General features: G+C 35.1%; 1 protein-coding gene across 2 annotated transcripts in view; it reads left to right on the plus strand.

The window, feature by feature from the left end:
- MTREX (Mtr4 exosome RNA helicase) overlaps positions 1-20,525 on the plus strand; it is a 117,029-nt gene that overhangs the window by 50,169 nt on the left and 46,335 nt on the right. For both annotated transcript variants that reach the window (XM_049649454.1, XM_049649453.1), the window contains exons 17-19: positions 4,456-4,628; positions 5,448-5,516; positions 18,174-18,302. In XM_049649454.1, coding sequence (XP_049505411.1) covers positions 4,456-4,628; positions 5,448-5,516; positions 18,174-18,302 — 371 coding nt within the window. The remainder of the gene's footprint in view (positions 1-4,455; positions 4,629-5,447; positions 5,517-18,173; positions 18,303-20,525) is intronic.

Genomic DNA, 20,525 nt, shown 5'->3' on the forward strand with positions numbered 1-20,525 from the left:
GAGACTGTTGTCTTTGAAGTATAGAATTAATCTTTATACCTTCTTGTGGTTTGCAAACTTAGATAGCTGGCGTACATGAGATGTTTTCATTTTGATTTACTGAGTCCACATTAGATTTTCCAGTGGGCTATAGAGAAAAACTTCTAGGATTTCACTGTTCTTATACTGAAAGGGAAAATGCTAAATCAATTTTAATCTTTTGTGTAGTGTCATTAATAGATAACGCAATGGTTAATAGCAAGAGTTGTGAAGTTAAATATGGGTTTGATTCAAGACTATCTGAGCCTTAAGTTTGCTCATATCAGCCACTTGTATAATATCTAATTCATCCAGTTCATAAGAATTGAGTGAGATAATTTATGTTAAGTGCTCATCTAGTAGTTTTAATTACTGATAGCATTGCTATACAGATCAGTAAAGCCATTTAAACTTTAATCTTTTAGAAAATTTGCTCAATACTGGGAATAGCAGTCCTTTCCCCATCACTCCCAGGTCTATATCTGTGCACATATTATAGGATATTAATATATTTTTGGAACCACCACCTTGCCTCTCCCTCAAAAGGAGGAAATTGGTTGCTAACTGTCTTAACAGTTTATGAGAATATCTGTCACATGCTGTTTCCTAAGATACTGAGGCTTTCCTATGGTGCTGCACTGTAGTAAAACCAGCTTTTTATACTCAGGTTTCTCTACACTTACAAAGTTCTGTATGGCTGTAATTAGAATCTTAGATACAAAATGCATGTGACTTCTTAAAATGTCTCAGACTTTTGATTCATTAGTTAAGTGGTCTGAGCACAGAAGTGATTTGGAGTGGAGGATGGGGAACAATATTTAAGCCCCTATTGTCTCCATAAACAAATTCTGTCAGTGCTTAGTGTTTCATTGATGCCTACCAGTGTTACTTTGTAACTTTAAATGGGGCAGCAGGATTAACATTTCTGTGTCGTTTTCCTTACAAAATTTCTTTTTTTTTAAGTCTATCATTTTTGAGAGGGAGAGAGGGAAGGTGACCAGACACAGAGAGAGAGAATTCCAAGCAGGCTCTGCATGGTCAGTGTGGAGGCTGCGAGAGAGAGAGAGAGAGACAGAGAGAGAGAGAGAGAGAGAGAGAGAGAGAGAGAGAGGGAGGGAGAATCCTAGCAGGTTCTGCATGGTCAGTGTGGAGCCTTACCTGGGGCTCGAACTCATGAACTGTGAGACCACAAACTGAGCTGAAATCAGGAGTCGGATGTTTAACTGACTCAGCCATCTAGGCGCCCCCTGCCCCTTATAAAACTGCTTATTCACTTTAGTCTGTCAAATATTCTTTTATAGTTTTATATTGTTTTTTTAATAATATTTATTGCCATATATGTGGTAAGAATTGCTTCTAGTCTTCATTGAATGTAGTACAGTTCTTATAAGAAGCCATGCAGTTTATTTAAAAATAACTTAAGATGATGTATTATGCCTAAGGAAATGCAGAAGACCAGAAATTTGAGGGAACAGTCTGTGAGAATGTTGAAGATGATAATAAAAATAATAATGAAACTTGTAATATCCTCCCTGAGTGTGTACTGTGTGTTATACTCTTAGCTAAGTTCCTTCCGTATCTTTTGTCAGTTAATCTCTAATTATAGTCTTGTGGAGAATGGGTGCTCTTGTTATCTTCACTTTGTGGATAAAGAAATTAAAACATGCAGATTACATAGAGTTTGATCAATGGAATAGAATTGAGAGTCTAGAAGTAAATCCATACACCTGTCATCAGTTGATTTTCTTTTTTCTTTTTTTTTTTTTTGAAAAACAACAAAACAAACAAAACTTAGGTTTTTAAATAGACTCACTTTTTTTTTCAATATATGAAATTTATTGTCAAATTGGTTTCCATACAACACCCAGTGCTCATCCCAAAAGGTGCCCTCCTCAATACCCATCACCCACCCTCCCCTCCCTCCCACCCCCCATCAACCCTCAGTTTGTTCATCATTTGATTTTCAACACATGCTCTTGGAGCAATGGGATAGCCACAGGTAAAAAATGAGGGGCGCCTGGGTACCTGAGTCGGTTAAGCATCTGACTTCGGTTCAGGTCATGATCTTATGGTTTGTGAGTTTGAGCCCCGTGTCGGGCTCTGTGCTGACAGCTCAGAACCTGGAGACTGCTTCAGATTCTGTGTCTCTCTCTTTCTGCCCCTCCCTTGCTCGCGTTCTGTCTCTCTCAAAAATAAACAAACATTTAAAAAATGAAATAGACGCACCATATAAAAAAATTAACTACAATTAAATGAATGTCCTGAAAGAAGAGCTGAAACCATAAAACTCTTAGAAGAAAACATAGATATAAATCCCCATAACCTTGTATTTGGCAGTCATTTCTTATATAAGACAATGAAAGTGGAAGCAACAAAAGGAAAAGTAAATAAATTTTGATTTCATCAAAATTAAAAACTTTTATGCTTTCATAGACACCACTAGTAAATAAAGTAAAAAGTAAAGTCCACAGAATGGGAGAAGATAATTTGCAAATCACATATCTCATAAGGGTTTAATATCCAGAATATGTAAAGAACTTTCAATAACTCACAAACAGAAAAGACAAATAATGTAATTTTTAAATGGACAGAATGTTTGAATAGACATTTTTCCACAAAGAGGATAAACCATTAGCCAACAAGCACACAAAAAGATGCTCAATATCATTAGTTATTAGGTAAATGCCAGTCATAACCACATAGAGATGCCACTTCACACTCACTAGGATAGGTTTTGGGTTTTTTTGTTTTTTGTTTTTTAAATTGTTTTTAGTGTTTTATTTATATTTGAGAGAGAGAGTGTGTGTGAGCAGGGGAGGGGCAGAGAGAGACAGACAGAATCTGAAGCAGCCTGCAGGCTCTGAGCTGTCAGCACAGAGCTCCACATGGGGCTTGAACTATGAACTGTGAGATCATGACCCGACCTGAAGCAGATGCTTAACCAACTGAGCCACCCAGGTGCCCCGTTTTTTTTGTTTTGTTTTGTTTTGTTTTGTTTTGTTTTGTTTTTTAAGATAATTAACAAAACGGTATGGTAATGGTGGAAAATAGTTCACTTCCTCAACAAGTTAAATATGGAATTATTATAATATCCAACACTTGCACTCTTGGCTATATAACCAAAAACAGCAAAGTATTTTCAAACAAAAACTTGTGCATGAATGTTCATGACAACACTATTCACAGTAGCCAAAAGGTGGAAATAATCCAAATGTCCATCAACTGATAAACAGATCACCAAAATGGTATACTTATATAGTGGAATAATATTCAGCCATAAAAAGGAGTGAAGTACTGATACATGCTGTGCTACAGTGTGGTTAAACCTTGAAAACATGCTCAGTGAGGGAGGCCAAACACAAAGGGCACATATATTTGATTACATATATGTGAAATATCTAGAATCCATACAGACAGAAAGGTTGTCAAGGACTAAGGGAAGGAGGGAATGAGGAGTGTTTACTTAATGAGTATGGAGTTTCCATTTGGAGGAGTGAAAATATTCTAGAAGTGATTGGTGGTGATAGTTGCATATGTTGTGAATGTAGTAAATGTATTAATGGTGAGTTTTATGGTTTGTGTGTTTTACCCCAGTTGAAATAGTGTTTGTTCACAATGGGATGGAGGTGTAATGAAATGAGTGAAGAAGGGAAGTCAGCACTAGGTGCAAGAATCAGAGCAGGGAGTGGTATCAAATGGTTAGATTGAGAGGACACTTCTGGAAAGGGGCCTCTGTTTTGGCCACTGACTCAGTAGAGAAAGAACTGTAGTTGAATTGCCAGTCCTCAGTTTTAGCGACCTACACCCTGGTGGTGGTAAAAGTCTGATGTCAGTAGCAAACTGGATTCTTGCTGAAAGTGAAAGCAGCATATTATTTAAAAGATCCAAAATAGTTCTATCCAGTGGGACTTTACACAGTGGTGGAAATGTTCTATATCTGTGCTATTCAAGTACAGAAGTCAGTCAGTAACCGCATATGGCAGTTGAGAATTTGAAATGGTGCTAGTGCTATTGAGGAACTAAATATTAATTTTGAATTAATTTTAATTTAAATAGCCACATATGGCTAGTGTCTGCTGGCAATATATTGGAAAAGGCTGACAAAGTACATTTCTACCATCACAGAAAGTTTTACAGGACAGTGCTGTATTGAGCAGGATAGGCCTAGTATAAGTAACCCCCTTCCCACATCCATAGGAGTGAAACAGTTTATCACATGTCTGCCAATTCAGACTCACTTTGAGGATTGACAGTTAGTGAGTTGAGGAACTTTAATGTGGCACCTTAATGTAGAAAGGAGAAAAGACACAGGATGACTTACAGTTATCAATGCAGGCTGACTTTCTTTTCCACATTTGTAGTAGGAAAACAGAGGTATCTTTTATAAAATTTATGTAAGTATATTTTTTAAATATTTTGTATGTGTTTTATTTACAGAGGTAAAGAACTCAGAAGAACAGTATAATAAAATAGTAATACCAAATGAGGAAAGTGTTGTCATCTATTATAAGATTAGACAGCAGCTTGCCAAACTGGGTAAAGAAATTGAAGAATATATTCACAAACCAAAATACTGCTTACCATTTCTACAGCCAGGTCGTTTGGTAAAGGTATGTCATTTTTTTGTAAATTATTTGGATGTTTCAGTATTTAATATTTTTTGGATCAAGATTTTAATTTTTTGTTTTTAATTTTTTAGTGTTTACTTCTTGAGAGGGGTGGCAGAGGGACAGAGAGAGAGGGAGACATAGAATCCGAAGTAGGCTCCAGGCTCTGAGCTGTCAGCACAGAGCCTGACGCAGGGCTCAAACTCATGAACTGAACCGCAAGATCGTGACCTGAGCCTAAGTCAGACGCTCAACCGACTGAGCCACCCAGGCGCCCCTTAATTTTTTTTTTTCTTGTACAAATGCTTCCTGCTACAAGACTTGATCTGTATTAATTATATTGTTTTTACACATTTCACATGGGATTGATTGGGGATAGGGTCATGGGTGAAGACCTTTTAATCTACACTGATTTTCATCTTGGGGGATATAAATTGAAGTAGACACTCTTGGAAATAAAATATTTCCAGTAATCAAAAAATAGAAGCGGTTTTGTAGGTAGTTTTAAGAACTGGTTGAAGTCATTAGCTATAAAATATAGAAAGATTTCAGATATTTTCAGAACATATGCATCATATCATTTTAAAAATTTGATTGCCAGTTGAGAGATTCCTATTGCTATTCTAGAGGCCTGTGAAATTTGGTGGTGATTTCTTTCTTTAAGGCTAATAATCTTTTACTTATGTTTAATAGTGATCTTTCAACAAATATTTTACCAGGAAAACGCAAAGTTTTCTTAGCCTATATATAACATGGGCATGGAAGTCTACAATTGTCTTTTGACATAAATGTTCTTGTTTACTTGCTTCCTTTTCTTTTTAGGTAAAGAATGAAGGAGATGATTTTGGCTGGGGAGTAGTGGTAAATTTCTCCAAAAAGTCAAATGTCAAGGTAAGCCATTTCCCTTGAGGTAGAATCATATATAAATTTTTCGTGAAGTTTTTTCAGACTCATGAAATTGATCAAAGTAGAGATAGCATTACTTTAAGAGAAGCTGTATTAAATTCTACCATGAGGAATTAAGGTTTTGAATTATCTTAAATTTTATCCTTAAAGTGCTGTGGTTGTTTTCCTAACAACCACAGATTTTAATTTCATTACAATATGCATGTCTTCTCTGAATTCATTAGTACTTTTTATAATTTTACTCTTTAAACTGAATATTAGAAAAAATTATCTTCTGACACTGAAAATTAGAATTTTGATTCAGGTATATAATACAGATTTGAAGAAAAGGTATTAGAAGAGCTAGATTTACTTATTCCCTCTAAAGGAAGACAGTAATGAAGTTTACTTTGGTCATTATTTATATAAATATTTTGGAAAGATTATTTGTATATAAAATCAAGGAAGATTTTGTTAACTTGTTACGTCAGTGACTGTCTTGAAATTAAGTTAGCCATTCCGTCTGTTATGTTTTCTGTCAGTGTGTAACCTCAGGCAAGATATTTTGTGTCTCCATGTATATTTTTCCTTATTTTTAAAAATGAATAGTTTTCATAAGATGGTATCTGCATTCTCATGAGGTTTACCATTATGATTTTATTGTCATTAACTTCTTTTTCCCACCTGTGACTAAAACATGTAGGAATTAAGCTTTCGGATTGGAAGTTATTCCTGATAAATGTAAATGAATTTGGAGATACTGAAGCATTTGTTTTGGAGAAACAATTAAGTTCATAGGTTTGTAATGGGTGTTTTTGTGAGTGATCTGTGATTAATCCCACTGAAGAACTTCTTAAGGATATTCAGTTTGTTTTTACCATTTTGATAAATTACCATCTTCATTAGTAATTATAAGATTTGTTTTTTAAGTATTGTCACACTTGGATCCCAATTTAATAAGCATTCATTGGCCACACGCAAAATCTCTGTGCTTACATCTTTTGGTGAACAGCAGAAAGCAGATAATTAAAATAAAAGGCAGGATAGTATAAGTATTTTAGTAAAGATGTAAGTAAAGTGCATTTGTAGCACAGAAGAAGAAGAAATTATGTCTGAGCTATTAGAGATGGCATCTAATTAGGAAGATAATTGAAACTTTCAAAGGAACCTTGAAGAAAGAGTAGTATTCATTTAATGAATATTTACCACTGGAGGAGCAGCGATGTGCAGCAGGCCCAGAACATTTCAGTTAAAGAGTAAAATTTTTAAAAGTATTGAAGTTAATCATGGAAAATAGTTAAAATATACATTTGAGTATAATGGGTCTCAATCTAAACATGTGAAAACAATGGTAGAACATATGTTTGAAGATGAGTTGGTTGGCTGATTGGTTTGCTTGCATTTAGTTTGGTTGTTAGTTTTTTTAATGTTTATTTTTGAGGGAGGGATTGATCTGATCAGAAGTTACTGTATTGTTACAGTGTTTGAAGGATATTGGAAGAGATAGCATAGTAGACGCAAGTTTGTCAATTTAAGGAGACTCTTACTCTTTCAGGAGTGAGTCAGAAGGAGGATGGTAATAGAAGGGTTCACATGGTGGAGACTGAGGAACTAAAATGGACAGACTTGTGTGGGAAGTTGGGGGGGAGTGTTAGTGATGGTAAGGTTTCAAAAAAAGTTGGCTTTATTGAGTCTAACAGTATTAAACTGGATAAAGTTGCCTCTTTCATTCTGTCCTTCCGCTTTTTTAAAAACACATAATGAAGTGAAGCTTGGGATTTTAACCTTGACAAAGATTGCATCAGTATTATTCATTTGAGTTGTGACTAGCTCTGACTTAGAGCCTTTTATATTTTCTATTTCACTACCTTTACTATGAGAAACTATTAAATGCTTGCCTACCTCTTCTCCTTTCCATACACACACGCATTATTTTCTTTAGGAATAATTATTAGTAACATAGATAAGATTTTCCTTGAGAAGCACTTTAAAGGATGGTAGTCTTTATTGAAACTTCTGACAGCTGTTAAGTTCTGTTTTCTGTGTACATTGGAAAGTGTGGCAGTAAATGCTAAATGTTGTGGTTCCATTCATACTTAGATAACTCATGATGGAAAAGCCGTTGCCAGTTTATTCATTCTATAACTTGTCTGTATTTAAGGGAATTTGCTAGGGCAGAATATTTTTACCTACAATGTACTGAAGTGCTATTTTTTTTTCACTACAGGGTTTACATATTGCATGTGTTTCTTTTTTCATCAGTTTTATTGAGATAGTATTTACACACTATACTCAGTGACTTAGTATATTCACCATCACCACAATTTCAGAAGATTTTCATCACCTCAGAAGGAAAAGGAAACTTTTGTCATCCCACCCTATCTTCCCATACCCTCAGTCCTAAACAACTACTGATCTGCTCTCTATAGATTTGCCTATTCTGAAAATTTCATTAAATTGAATCATGATGTGGTATGTGGTCTTTTGTGTCTGGCTTAGCATAATGTTTTCAGGGTTTAAGCATGTTGGATATGTCAGCACTTCATTTCTTTTTATGATTGAATAGCATTCCATTGTACAAATACACTATGTTTTGTTTATCCTTGGACTGTTTCCACCTTTGGGCTATTATGAATAATGTGCCTGTAAGCATCCATGTCTAAGTTTTTGTGTGGACATATGTTTTCATTTCTCTTGGGTGTGAAATTGCTGGGTCCTATGGATACTGTATGACCATTTAAAGAACTGCCAGGTTGTTTTCTCAAGTGTCTGCACCCTTTCACATTGCCAGTAGCAGTGTATGAGGGTTTTGATTTCTTCACATCTTCATCAACCCTTAATACCTAACTTTGTATTACTTTTGATGTATAATGGTATCTCGTTGTGGTCTTGATTTGTATTTCCATGATGACTAAATACTGTCAAGGATCTTTCTGTGTGCTTTTTTAGATTTTATTTTTTATTTATTTTTAATGCTTATGTATTTTTGAGAGAGAGAGAGACAGAGTGCAAGCAAGGAAGGGGCAGAGATGGAGGGAGACACAGGATCTGAAGCAGGCTCCAAGCTCCAGGCTATCATCATAGAGCCTGAGATGGGGGCTCAAACCCACAGCCTATGACATCATGAACTGAGCCAAAGTTGACGCTCACCCGACTGAGCCCTCAGGCACCCCTCTTTTTATGTGCTTATTGGCCATTTGTATATTCTTTGGAGAAATGTCTTCAGCTCTTTTGCTCAAATTGAAATTGAGTTTTCTTTTTATTTCTAAGTTACGAGTTCTTTATGATACCTGATTTCCAAATATTTTTCTCCCGTTTTCTGTCTTGTCTTTACTTTCTTGATAGTGTCCTTTGTAGCACAAAAGGTTTTAGTTTGATGTAATCCAATTAATCAATTTTTTTTTTCTTGTTACTTATAGTTTTGGTGTCCTATATAAGAAACTATGGCCAGGGGGCACCTGGTGGCTCAGTCAGTTAAGTGTCTGACTTAGGCACAGGTCGTGACCTTACGGTTCATGAATTCAAGTCCCACATCAGGCTCTGCTGTCAGCACAGACTTCGCTTCAGATCCTCTGTTCTATCCACACACACCCCGCTCTTCCCACCTCCTGTCTCTTCTTGTTCGCTCTCTCTGCTCTCTCTCAAAAATAAATAAACATTAAAAAACAAACAAAAGAAAGGAACTGCTACCAACATCAAGGTCATGAAGATGTACCCCTGTGTTTTCTTCTAAGAGTTTTATTGTTTAAGCCCTTATATTTAGGCCCTTGATCCATTTTCAGTTAATTTTTGTATGTGGTATAAGGGAAGGATCCAGCTCCATTCTTGTCCTAACCCTGGTTGTTGGGAAATTCTTTCCTCTTTAAATAATCTTGTCATCCTTATCAAATCTCAGATGATCATAGACATAGGTTTATTTCTGGGCTCTCAGTTCCATTCTGTTGACCTCTGTGTCTGTCCCAATGCCAGTATCATATTGTCTTCATTTACCGTATCTTTGTAGTTAAGTTTCAAAAAAGTAGACTTAGGAGTTCTCCAGCTTTGTTCTTCTTTTTCAAGATTGTTTTGGCTATTCTGGGATCCTTAAAATTCCTCATGAATTTGATTATCTGCTTGTCAGTTTTTACAAAGAAGTCAGCTGGGTTTCTCAGATGGCTTGCACATGAATCTATAGATCAGTTTGGAGAATATTGCTGTCTTAACATAATAAGTGTTTCAGTCATGAACGTAGCATATTTTCCCTCTTATTTAGGTATTCTTTAATTAGTAATTTATTGTTTTTCAAGTATGAATTATACACTTTATTTTCTGTATACAGGGCCCTATTGTGTCTGCAAATAGAGATGGTTTTACTTCCCTCTTCCCAGTGTGAATACATTTTAGGTCTTTTTGTTTTGTTTTCGTTTTGCCTAATCATTCTGTCTAAACCTTTGAGTACTGTATTAATAGTGAGCAGATATGCTTGTTGTTTTCCTAAGTTAGAGGGAAAATGTCCAGGCCTTGTCTATTAACAATGATGTTAGCTTTGGGTTTTGGTAAGTGTCCTTTAACAAGTTCAGGAAGTTTCTTTCTGTTCCTAGTTTGTTGAGTGTTTTTATCATGAAAGATTGTTGTATTTTGTCAAATGCTTTTTATGTACCTATTCAGATAATCATGGGGTTATTTTTTATTCTATCTTGTATTTATTCTGATAACAGTGTATTAGATTAATTGGTTTTCACCTGTTAAACCAATTTTGGATTCTTGGGTAAATCCTGCCAGGAGGATTATTATTATTATTATTTTTTTTTTATGTGTTGCTGGATTCAGTTTGCTGGTATATTGCACAAGATTTCTGCATTCACATTCACAGGAGATATATGTCTGTAGTTTTCTTTTGATGTCTTTGAGTTTGGTAACAGATTAATGCTGACCTCATAATGAGTTTGAAAGTGTTCCCCTTCTCTTCTGTTTTTTGAAGAGTTTTTGAAGAACTGGTATTATTTTTTTTTATTTATTTTTATTTATTTATTTTTTCAATATATGAAATTTATTGTCAAATTGGTTTCCATACAATACCCAGTGCTCATCCCAAAAGGTGCCCTCCTCAATACCCATCACCCACCCTTCCCTCCCTCCCACCCCCCATCAGCCCTGTTTGTTCTCAGTTTTTAAGAGTCTCTTATGCTTTGGCTCTCTCCCACTCTAACCTCTTTTTTTTCTTCCCTTCCCCTCCCCCATGGGTTTCAGTTAAGATTCTCATGATCCGCATAAGAGTGAAAACATATGGTATCTGTCTTTTTCTGTATGGCTTATTTCACTTAGCATCACACTCTCCAGTTTCATCCATGTTGCTACAAAGGGCCATATTTCATTCTTCCTCATTGCCACGTAGTACTCCATTGTGTATATAAGCCACAATTTCTTTATCCATTCATCAGTGATGGACATTTAGGCTCTTTCCATAATTTGGCTATTGTTGAGAGTGCTGCTATAAACATTGGGTACAAGTGCCCCTATGCATCAGTACTCCCGTATCCCTTGGGTAAATTCCTAGCAGTGCTATTGCTGGGTCATAGGGTAGGTCTGTTTTTAATTTTTTGAGGAACCTCCACACTGTTTTCCAGAGTGGCTGCACCAATTTGCATTCCCACCAACAGTGCAAGAGGGTTCCCGTTTCTCCACATCCTCTCCAGCATGTATAGTCTCCTGATTTGTTCATTTTGGCCACTCTGACTGGCGTGAGGTGATATCTGAGTGTGGTTTTGATTTGTATTTCCCTGATGAGCGATGTTGAGCATCTTTTCATGTTATTATTTTTTTTAATTGGAAGAATTTGGCACCTGGGCCTCGGCTTTTCCTTGTAGGTAGTTTATGATTACTAAGTCAGTTTTATAGGTCTTTTCAAGATTGTTTATTTCTTCTTGAATTCGTTTCATTGATTTGCTTTCTTAGAAATTAGTCCATTTCATCTAGGTTACCTAATTTACTTGTACACAGTTGTTCATCATATTACTTTGTAATCCAATTTATTTCCATAAGGTGGCCAGTAATGTCCGTCTTTGATTTTTCATTCTAATAATTTGAATCTTTCATCTAGCCAAACGTTTGTCAATTTTGTTGCTCTCAAAGAACCAGCTGTTTGGTCTCATTGGGTTTTTTGGGTTTTTTTTTTTGTATTTTTCATTTTCTTAATTTCTGCTCCTTTATTAATCCTTCCATCTGTTAGCTTTAGGTTTAGTTTGCTGTTCTTTTTTATTGTCTTAAGGTGGGAGGTTAAGTTATTAATTGGAGGTCTTTCTTTCATTTTAATATAGGCATTTATGCTTGTTAATTTCCCTGCAGATATTTTAACTGCATCCCTTAGGTTTTGGTATATTGTTTCTTCATTTTCATTCACTTCCAGGTATTTTCTAATTTCCCTTTTGATTTCTTCTGTGACTCACTGGTTATTTAGGAATGTGTTAATTTCCATATATTTGTGAAATTCCCAAATTTATGTCTTTTTTTTTTTTTTTTTTTAATGTTTTTTTTTGAGCGGGGGGGTGGGGGGGGGGGGGGGGGGCAGAGAGAGAGGGAGGCACAGAATTTGAAGCAGGCTCCAGGCTCTGGTTAACACAGAGCCCTATGCAGGACTCAAACCCACGAACTGTGAGATTATGACTTGAGCCAAAGTCGAACACTTAACTGATTAAGCCACCCAGGTGCCCCCTATATTTGATTTCTAATGTCATTCCATTGTTATTGAGAAATAATTGGTATTATTTCATTCCTTTTGAATTTATTGATATTTGTTTAATGGCCTGACATGTGGTCTATCCTGCAGAATGTTTTATGTGCAGTTGAGAAGAATGTATTTTTTGGTTGAGATATTCTATAGATGTGTATTAGGTCTGGTTGGTTTATAGTGTTGTTTATGTCTTCTGTTTCTTTTTTGCAGATCTTTATGTTTAGTTGTTCTGTGCATTATTAAAAGTGAGACATTAAAGTCTCAACTATTATTTTTGTTTCGTTTTAAAGTTTATTTTGAAAGAGTGAGAGAGAGAAAAGGAGAGCAAAAATCCTAAGCAGGGAGATCATGACCTGAGCTGAAATCCACAGTCAGATGCTTAACTGACTGAGCTACCCAGGGGTCCCTCAACTATTGTTTTTGAATTGTCTATGTCTCTTCTCATTTCTGTCATTTTTTGCTTTATGTGTTTTTGTTTTCTATTAAAGTAGAAATTTATCTGAAATTAGCATAGTTATGTCACCTTTTTTTGTTGCTTACATGATACACCTTTTTCCATCTTTTTATTTTAAATCTTGTGTCATTGAGGTTCAACTTTGTCTCTTACAGACTGCATAGTTAGATCTTTTTTTATTCATTCTGAAAAATTTCTGCCTATTGATGGGGTTGCTTAATCGATTGGTTAATCCATTCACCTTTACTGTTATTGATATAGTTGGATTTGTGTCTTTCATTATGCTTTTTGTTTTCAATAGTCTCATTTCTTGTTTTTCTACTCCTTTAGTTTTGCATTCAGTGCTTATTTTCTAACATAACATTTCAGTTTATTTGATGATTTCTTTTTCTATAATTTATATTTTTCTCTCTCTTTTTTTTGTTATTTTCTTAGTGTTTGCTAGGGCTCAATATTTAATATTTAATATTTCCATATTAAGTTAATAGAATAAGTTTCAGATTTATACTGAATTCCAGTGAGATGTAGAACTATTACTCCTGTATGCATTTATTCCATTTTCCCTCTTTTTTGTGGTATAGTCTGCAAATGCTATGAACCCAACAATACACATTACAGTTATTAATATAGTTTTATGACGTACAAAGAAGCTTAGAGACAAATTAGTAGGAGTGCTATAGTGAGTATAGTTGATAGGTTATTTGTTTGTGAGGCTCAGGGCAGGGGCAATAATGCAATTTCTAGACAAAAGGAGAGCAAGTATTTATAGTTTTTGTTATATTAATCTCATCATTTATCATTTCTGGTACCTTTTATTGGTTCCTCTGGATTCAGGTTACCATTGGAGTTACTGCCTTAGCTCAGTACAACTTTGCTCCTACCCACTTACTTTGTGGTATTATTGGCAAATTATTGGCAAACATTTCTATATATTATAGACTTAACAATTCAATATATACATGTTGATTTTACCTTTAAGTCATTTAATAGAAAAAGAAATAATTCTTTAATTATTTTTAAAGTTTTTTTTTTGTTTTTGTTTTTTTTTTTTGAGAGAGAGTACGAGCAGGGGAGGAACAGAGAAAGAGGGAGAGAAAGAATCCCAAGCAGGCTTTGTGCTGTCAGTGCAGAGCCAGACATGGGGCTTGATCTCACAAACCGTGAGATCATGAACTGAGCTGAAATCAAGAGTCGGACACTTAACAAAGCGGATCTGCTAACAACACATTGTGTCAGTTTTTCTTTTTCTGGGAATGTCTTTATTGAATGATAACTTTCCTGGATAAATAGATTCTTGGCTCACAAGTGTTTTTCTATGAATATGCCAATGCACTGCCTTCTGTTCTTCATTGTGCTGAGAAGTTTCTGCTGTTAATCTTGTTCTGGTCCTTTGTGAGAGATGAGTCCTTTTTCTCTTGCTGCTTTCAAGAGTCTTCTCCTTGTATTTGGTTTTCTGCATTTTTTTTAAAATTTTTTTTAATGTTTATTTATTTTTGAGACAGAGAGAGACAGAGCATGAACGGGGGAGGGTCAGAGAGAGGGAGACACAGAATCTGAAACAGGCTCCAGGCTCTGAGCTGTCAGCACATAGCCTGACGCGGGGCTTGAACTCACGGACCGTGAGGTCATGACCTGAGCCAAAGTCGGCCGCTTAACCGACTGAGCCACCCAGGCGCCCCGGTTTTCTGCATTTTTACTGTGATGTGTCTGTTTTTTCATCTCCTTATATTCATTCTACTTGGTATCCATTGAGTTTTCTGGATACGTAGATTAATGTTTTTCAATTAATTTGGGAGTTTTCAGCCATTATTTCATCAAATATTTTTTCAGCCCTTTCTCTCCTGGGACTCACATATGGGTATGTTGTACTTATTGTTATCCTACATTTCTCTGAGGTTCTGTTCATTTGTCACCTTTTCCCCCTGCTGTTCTTTGGATTGCATAATCTCTGTCAGCCTGTTTTCAGATGTGCTGCTGTTTTCTTCTACTTCAGATCTCTTGAGCCCTTCTAGTGATTTTTTTCATTTCAGGCATTGTATATAATGAATTCATGGATTTCCTTTTTGTTTGTTTTTATCATGTCTGTCTTTATTGATACTCTATTTGATATGATATTGTTATTGTACCTTCCTTTACTTCTTTAATTATGGTTCCTTTACTTGTTTGAACATACTGGCTACCATTAAGTCTTTGTTTAATATAACATCTGATGACTCTGATATGTACTTTATTCTGTTTGTTGCTTTTTTTCTGGTACATAGGTCTTGGATCATACTTTTCTTTTCATGTCTTAACGTTTTTTCTTTGAAATTGGACATTTTAAATAATGTAGTACTCTTGGTACTGGTCCCTCTTTCCCTCCCCTCTCACAGGCATATTGTTATTTGCTTGTTTATTAAGTTAGTGATTAGCTGGATTGAGGAGCAGAGAAAGAGGGAGAGAAAGAATCCCAAGCAGTCTTTTCCACCACCACCCCCCCCCCCCCCCCCCCCCCCCGCCTCAAAACTGGCTTTACCTAGCATGTCCTAAAGTGTTTAGGTAAGGACCTGGCAGGTAAAGCATGGAGGCAGTAGCCTCAAGTATTTACAGCTTGCCTCTCCCAGCATGACAGCAGTGCCTTAACAGTCAGGTAAGCAAGAGCAGTTGAGGCCCCAGCATTCTCAGCAGTCCCACACATGTAAGATAGAGTCTCTGGCCAACCACTGGTGGCTGGGCAGAAGAAGGGAACCCCTACTTCTCAGATTCACTTGCCCAGAACTTAGCCTCAGCAATGGGTAGGTGGGAGCAAGTTAAGAAATGCTGCCATCCTACCCCTCTTCGGAAAATTGCCCTCCAACTGAGAGAGCTTCGGGGAAAAGGGAGCCTTGCTATGTTTTTTGCCTTCAGTAGTCTGCAGTTTCTGTCTTGCTGAGTTAGGAAGAATGAAGTGGGAGTGATCTTGGCTTAGATATCAGACTTACGTTGTTTCTAACGAATTTTAGTGTATTTTCTTGAATAGATGTTTCTTCATATGGTGTATGTCTTTAGAACCATTTCCAAAACCAACTTTACATGGTTGGTTTTTTATAACTTTCTTAAGTTTGCTTGGGAGGTGGGTTTGTAAAAACTCCTCGTGCTGTCATGCTGGTAGTTGATCTCAGGTTTTATATTTTTAAGGGAGAAAAATTATCCCTAACATAATTACATTTATACACACAGTAAACAAGTTTTTAAATGATTTCTCTTTTGGTCCTTAATCCGTGTTTAAAAGTGGTGCGGGTTGATGAGAATTATTTTAGGCAAATATGGAATGGGGAATAGAGAAGAACACATTTCACTTTTTTTCTGTTTAAATTGATGGTAAAACTGATTTTCCCACTAAGTTGCTTACATTTGTTTACTAAAAACATGGACTACTTTCTTATTGATTATGTAACCTATCAGAATACTAAGTCAAAGAGTTTTATAGGTTAATAAGGTTTGGTAGAGAGAGAGGAAGAATATACATTGAAAAAGAAAATAGTTTAAGCATTTTAAAGAGATTCAAATGTTCTTGTCAACATTTATTTTATATTATTTGTTTACATTCTACAAACTTGAGATAATCAAAATTACATTTTAATCTGAAAATTTCCATTTATAGTAGGAAATTAGCCATGTTTTTAAAAGAATGAAAAGTTAGGAAAAATATAGTTCAATTATATGATTAAGAAGTTAAAAATAAGGAGATAGTCATACAAATTTAAAGAATTTATACTAAAAAAAAAAAATAAAGAATTTATACTAAGACAATCATTGAAAAGCCAAATAGAACATCTGAATAACTATTTTCTTTTTTATGTGAAGGACGATGTTACCCATCTTTACCACAGAACAGAGCTTAGAAGTAGTTCATTGAAAAGAGCAGTTGTGTAATCTTAAGAAATATTTTTAACAGCAAATTTCCATTTGATGCCACACTAAAGTTTTTGAGGTGTGCTTCTGTCATAACACTTAAGGAATATTTCTGGAATGTTGAGAGTGATTTTGATAGCTTTACAAAAATTACATATGATATACTTGAGTTCTGACAGTCACTTCTGTGATATAGCTCACAGAGGGAGAATATTAAATTGAAAAAAATCTGTGGAGTTGGAGCTAAACCTAGTAAGACAGTTTTAAATTCTCTACATTACAGATTGTTGATAAATCTTAGATTATTTTTGTTTAAATACTTATTTGTCATCTAACATTTTGGAGTTAGTTCATTAATGAGACTGTAGAATGTGTCTCACACAGTGGGTTTTTTCCCATCTGGAAAACTAAAGATAATAGTCCTTGATTCTCCTTACAGTCATTTGTCCCCTGGAAGAATTAACAGTTGGGTCATAACTATTTGGCTCAGTTTATAAAATTATTTTATATTGACTAAGCTCTACATAATACATAATCTTTGCAGTTACAGACCTAATTGAAAATACTATTTGGCTTTTGTGTCTATACCGAAGTGGAGAATGTTTTGAAACTTCTTTAAAAATAACCATAATTTGAAAAAAAGTATGTTGAGGGGGAAAAAAAACCCAGTTGAAGAAAAAAAACTGGGTTTTCTTGAGGAATGGAGCTTATGCTTTCAGAAAGTTGAACTCAGTAATTTAAGATAACTGTGATTGTATTTTTGGTTTGTATTTGGAAGTATATTTTACCATTGTTAAGCAGTTGGTAGTTGATTACAGAAATAGATCGTAGGTATGGGTTTATTTCTTAAAAGTTTTCCAGTTTTGAACAGTAACTGCTTGGGGGGATACTAAGCAGTCATTTCTTTGACATGTTCACTCCTCAATCAAAATAACTTTCCTTTTATTGATTTTATGCAAAAGAGATCACTCACATGTTGAATTAAAAAGCAGAGAAGAATTCTTTACTGAAGAAAAAGGTCTTACTGCTGTTTGAAAGACATTGCTGTCAAACAAATTATCATAAATTGCACATGCAATTAATCCTTGTATCTCAACAATCATGTTTTTATTAGAGAATATAAAAGACAAAAGTCTTTTAATAAAGTCTTAATACAATGGTATAAAAACACATTGTAGAGGTGCTATGAGGATAATTTTCATGTTGTTTAATTAGGATAATTTGAAGATAACAGATTTGTTTTCTGACACTTAATTTCTTACAGTTTATTTTTCTAATTCTGATATAATAAAATGATTAATCATTAGAAACTTGAAATGGCATTTTATGTCATAGTTAAGAACTCATACTGTTTAAATTCATAAGTATCAAGCCATACCATCTTGAACATAAAATCTCATCTGAATTCTGAAGTTTCAACTAATTTCTATGTTTTCTCATCCAGTGGAGCATGTTGAAGGATAAAGAAGGACAGCCTTCATATCATGACATAAATATTTACTGTGCAGTATGTGCCATTATCATAATGCTAAATGCTGAGAACATAGTCCATGTACATATAAAACTTAAAATTTTTCCATCAGTTTTTAAGACATAATAAGTTCCTTTTATCTTGTTTTTTTTCTAGCCTAATTCTGGTGAACTGGATCCTTTATATGTAGTAGAAGTACTTCTGCGCTGTAGCAAAGAAAGTTTGAAAAATTCAGCTACTGAGGCTGCAAAACCAGCTAAGCCTGATGAGAAAGGAGAGATGCAGGTTTGGACTTTATTTATCATCTTCAGATTTCAAGTACTTATTGAATTATTTATAATCACTATATTCCCTGCATATGATTATAGTGAACATACTTGATGTCAAAATTGTAAGTTTTCAGAGTTTTTAAAGGTATATTAAAGCCATCTAAAATATCAAAAGGATGATTAATGAGATTTAAGCTCTCTGTTTCTGTATCAAATTGTGGTCAGGTAAACAAAGATGAAGTGAAAGATAAAGAGAATTTAATAATTTAAATTTTCACATGAAGCTGGATTTTACTGGGACTACTAAAGATGTTTTATCTTTTTTATGATCAAATAATTTTACAGTGTTACTTCATGTTTATTATATTCCTTTGAAATATGAAAGCAGTGTTTTAATAATTGAAAATTCCTTCATAAGTTTCCCTAGTTGGAACCATTTAATTTACATGTGCTTTTAACAAAATTTCAATTATAGTGTAGTTGACATACAATATTATATTAGTGATTCGACATTTATGTATTTATATATATTAAGAAATGCTCACCACGAGGGCATCTGGGTGGCTCAGTTGGTTAAGTGCCTTGACTCTTGATTTCGGCTCGGGTCCTGATCTCAGGGTTCCTGAGATTCAGCCCTGTGTCTGGCTGCTTGGGGTTCTCTTTCTCCTCTCTCTCTGTGCCTCCCCCACTTGCACTCACACACATGTGCACACTGTCTCAAAATAAATAAATAAACATTAAAAAAATGCTCACCGTGATAAGTGTGGCTACCATCTGCCAGCATATGAAGTTATTATGATATTATTGGCTCTATTTCCCGTGCTGTGCTTTTCATCCCTGTGACTTATTTTCTACCTGGAAGTTTGTATCTGTTAATCCCCTTCACATGTTTCATCCATCACCTCACCTGCCTTCCCTCTCGCAACCACCAGTCTGTTCTCTGTATTTATAAGTTTGTTTTTGGCTTTTTGTTTATTACTTTTGTTTTTTAGATGTCACATATAAGTGAAATCATGTGGTATTTATCTTTGAGTTATTTCACTTAACATAATACCCTCTAGGTCCATCCATGTTGTTGCACATGACAAGATTTCTTTCTTTTTTATGCCTGTGTGTGTAAAACACACCTTTATCCATTCATCTGTTAATGGACAGTTAGATTGCTTCCATATCTTGCCTGTTGTATTTGTATATAATGCTGCAATAAACATAGGGGTACATATATCTTTTCAAATTAGTGTTTTCATTTTTTTAGGGGTGATAACCAGAAGTGGGATTAATGGATCATATGCTATTTCTGTTGCTAATTTTTTGACGAGCTGCCTGTTTTCCATAGTGGCCGTACCTATTTACATTCTCACCAACAGTTCACAAGGGGTCCCTTTTCTCCGCATCCTCACCAGCAGTTAATTTCTTATCTTTGTGATACTAGTCGTTCTAACAGGTGTATGGTGGTATCTCATTGTGGCTTGGATTCTCATTTCCCTGATGATTAGTGATACTGAGCATCTTTTCATGTGTGTGTCAGCTATCTGAATGTCTTCTTTGGAAGAATATCTATTCAGGTCCTCTGTCTAATTTTAATCAGATCTTGTGTGTGTGTTTGGTTGTATGAGTTCTTTAATTTTTTTTTTTTTTTTTGGATATTAACCTCTTAGTGGATATATCATTTGCAAATATTATCTTTTTCCTTCAAGTAGGTTGCCTTTTCATGTTGTGGATGGTTTCCTTTGCTGTGCAAAAGTTTTTTAGTTTGATGTAGACTCTGTTGTGTATTTTTGCTTGTGTTGCCCTTGCCTGAGGAGGCCAGTCCGAAAAGACATATTGCTAAGGCAATATTTTCTTTGTTTTCTTTTAGGAGTATTATGGTTTTGGTTCTTATTTACATTTAGTGCTTTAATCCATTTTGAGTTTATTTTCTTCATATGGTATAGGAAAGTGGTCCAGTTTAATTCTTTTGCATGTGGGTGTCTAGTTTTGTCAGTACCATTTATTGCAGAGACTGTCTTTTCCACATTGTACATTCTTACCTCATTTTTCTTAGGTTAATTGACCATATAATGGGTTGGTTTCTTCCTTCCTTCCTTCCTTCCTTCCTTTCCTTCCTTCCTTCCTTTCATTCCTTCCTTCCTTCCTTCCTTCCTTCCTTCCTTCCTTCCTTCTTTATGGGTTTATTTCTGGGCTCTCTTTTTTGTTCCATTGATCTGTTTTGGTGCCAGTACCATACTGTTTTGATTAC

This window comes from Panthera uncia (assembly GCF_023721935.1).
Source record: "Panthera uncia isolate 11264 chromosome A1 unlocalized genomic scaffold, Puncia_PCG_1.0 HiC_scaffold_17, whole genome shotgun sequence".
Classification (NCBI taxonomy): Eukaryota; Metazoa; Chordata; class Mammalia; order Carnivora; family Felidae; genus Panthera; species Panthera uncia.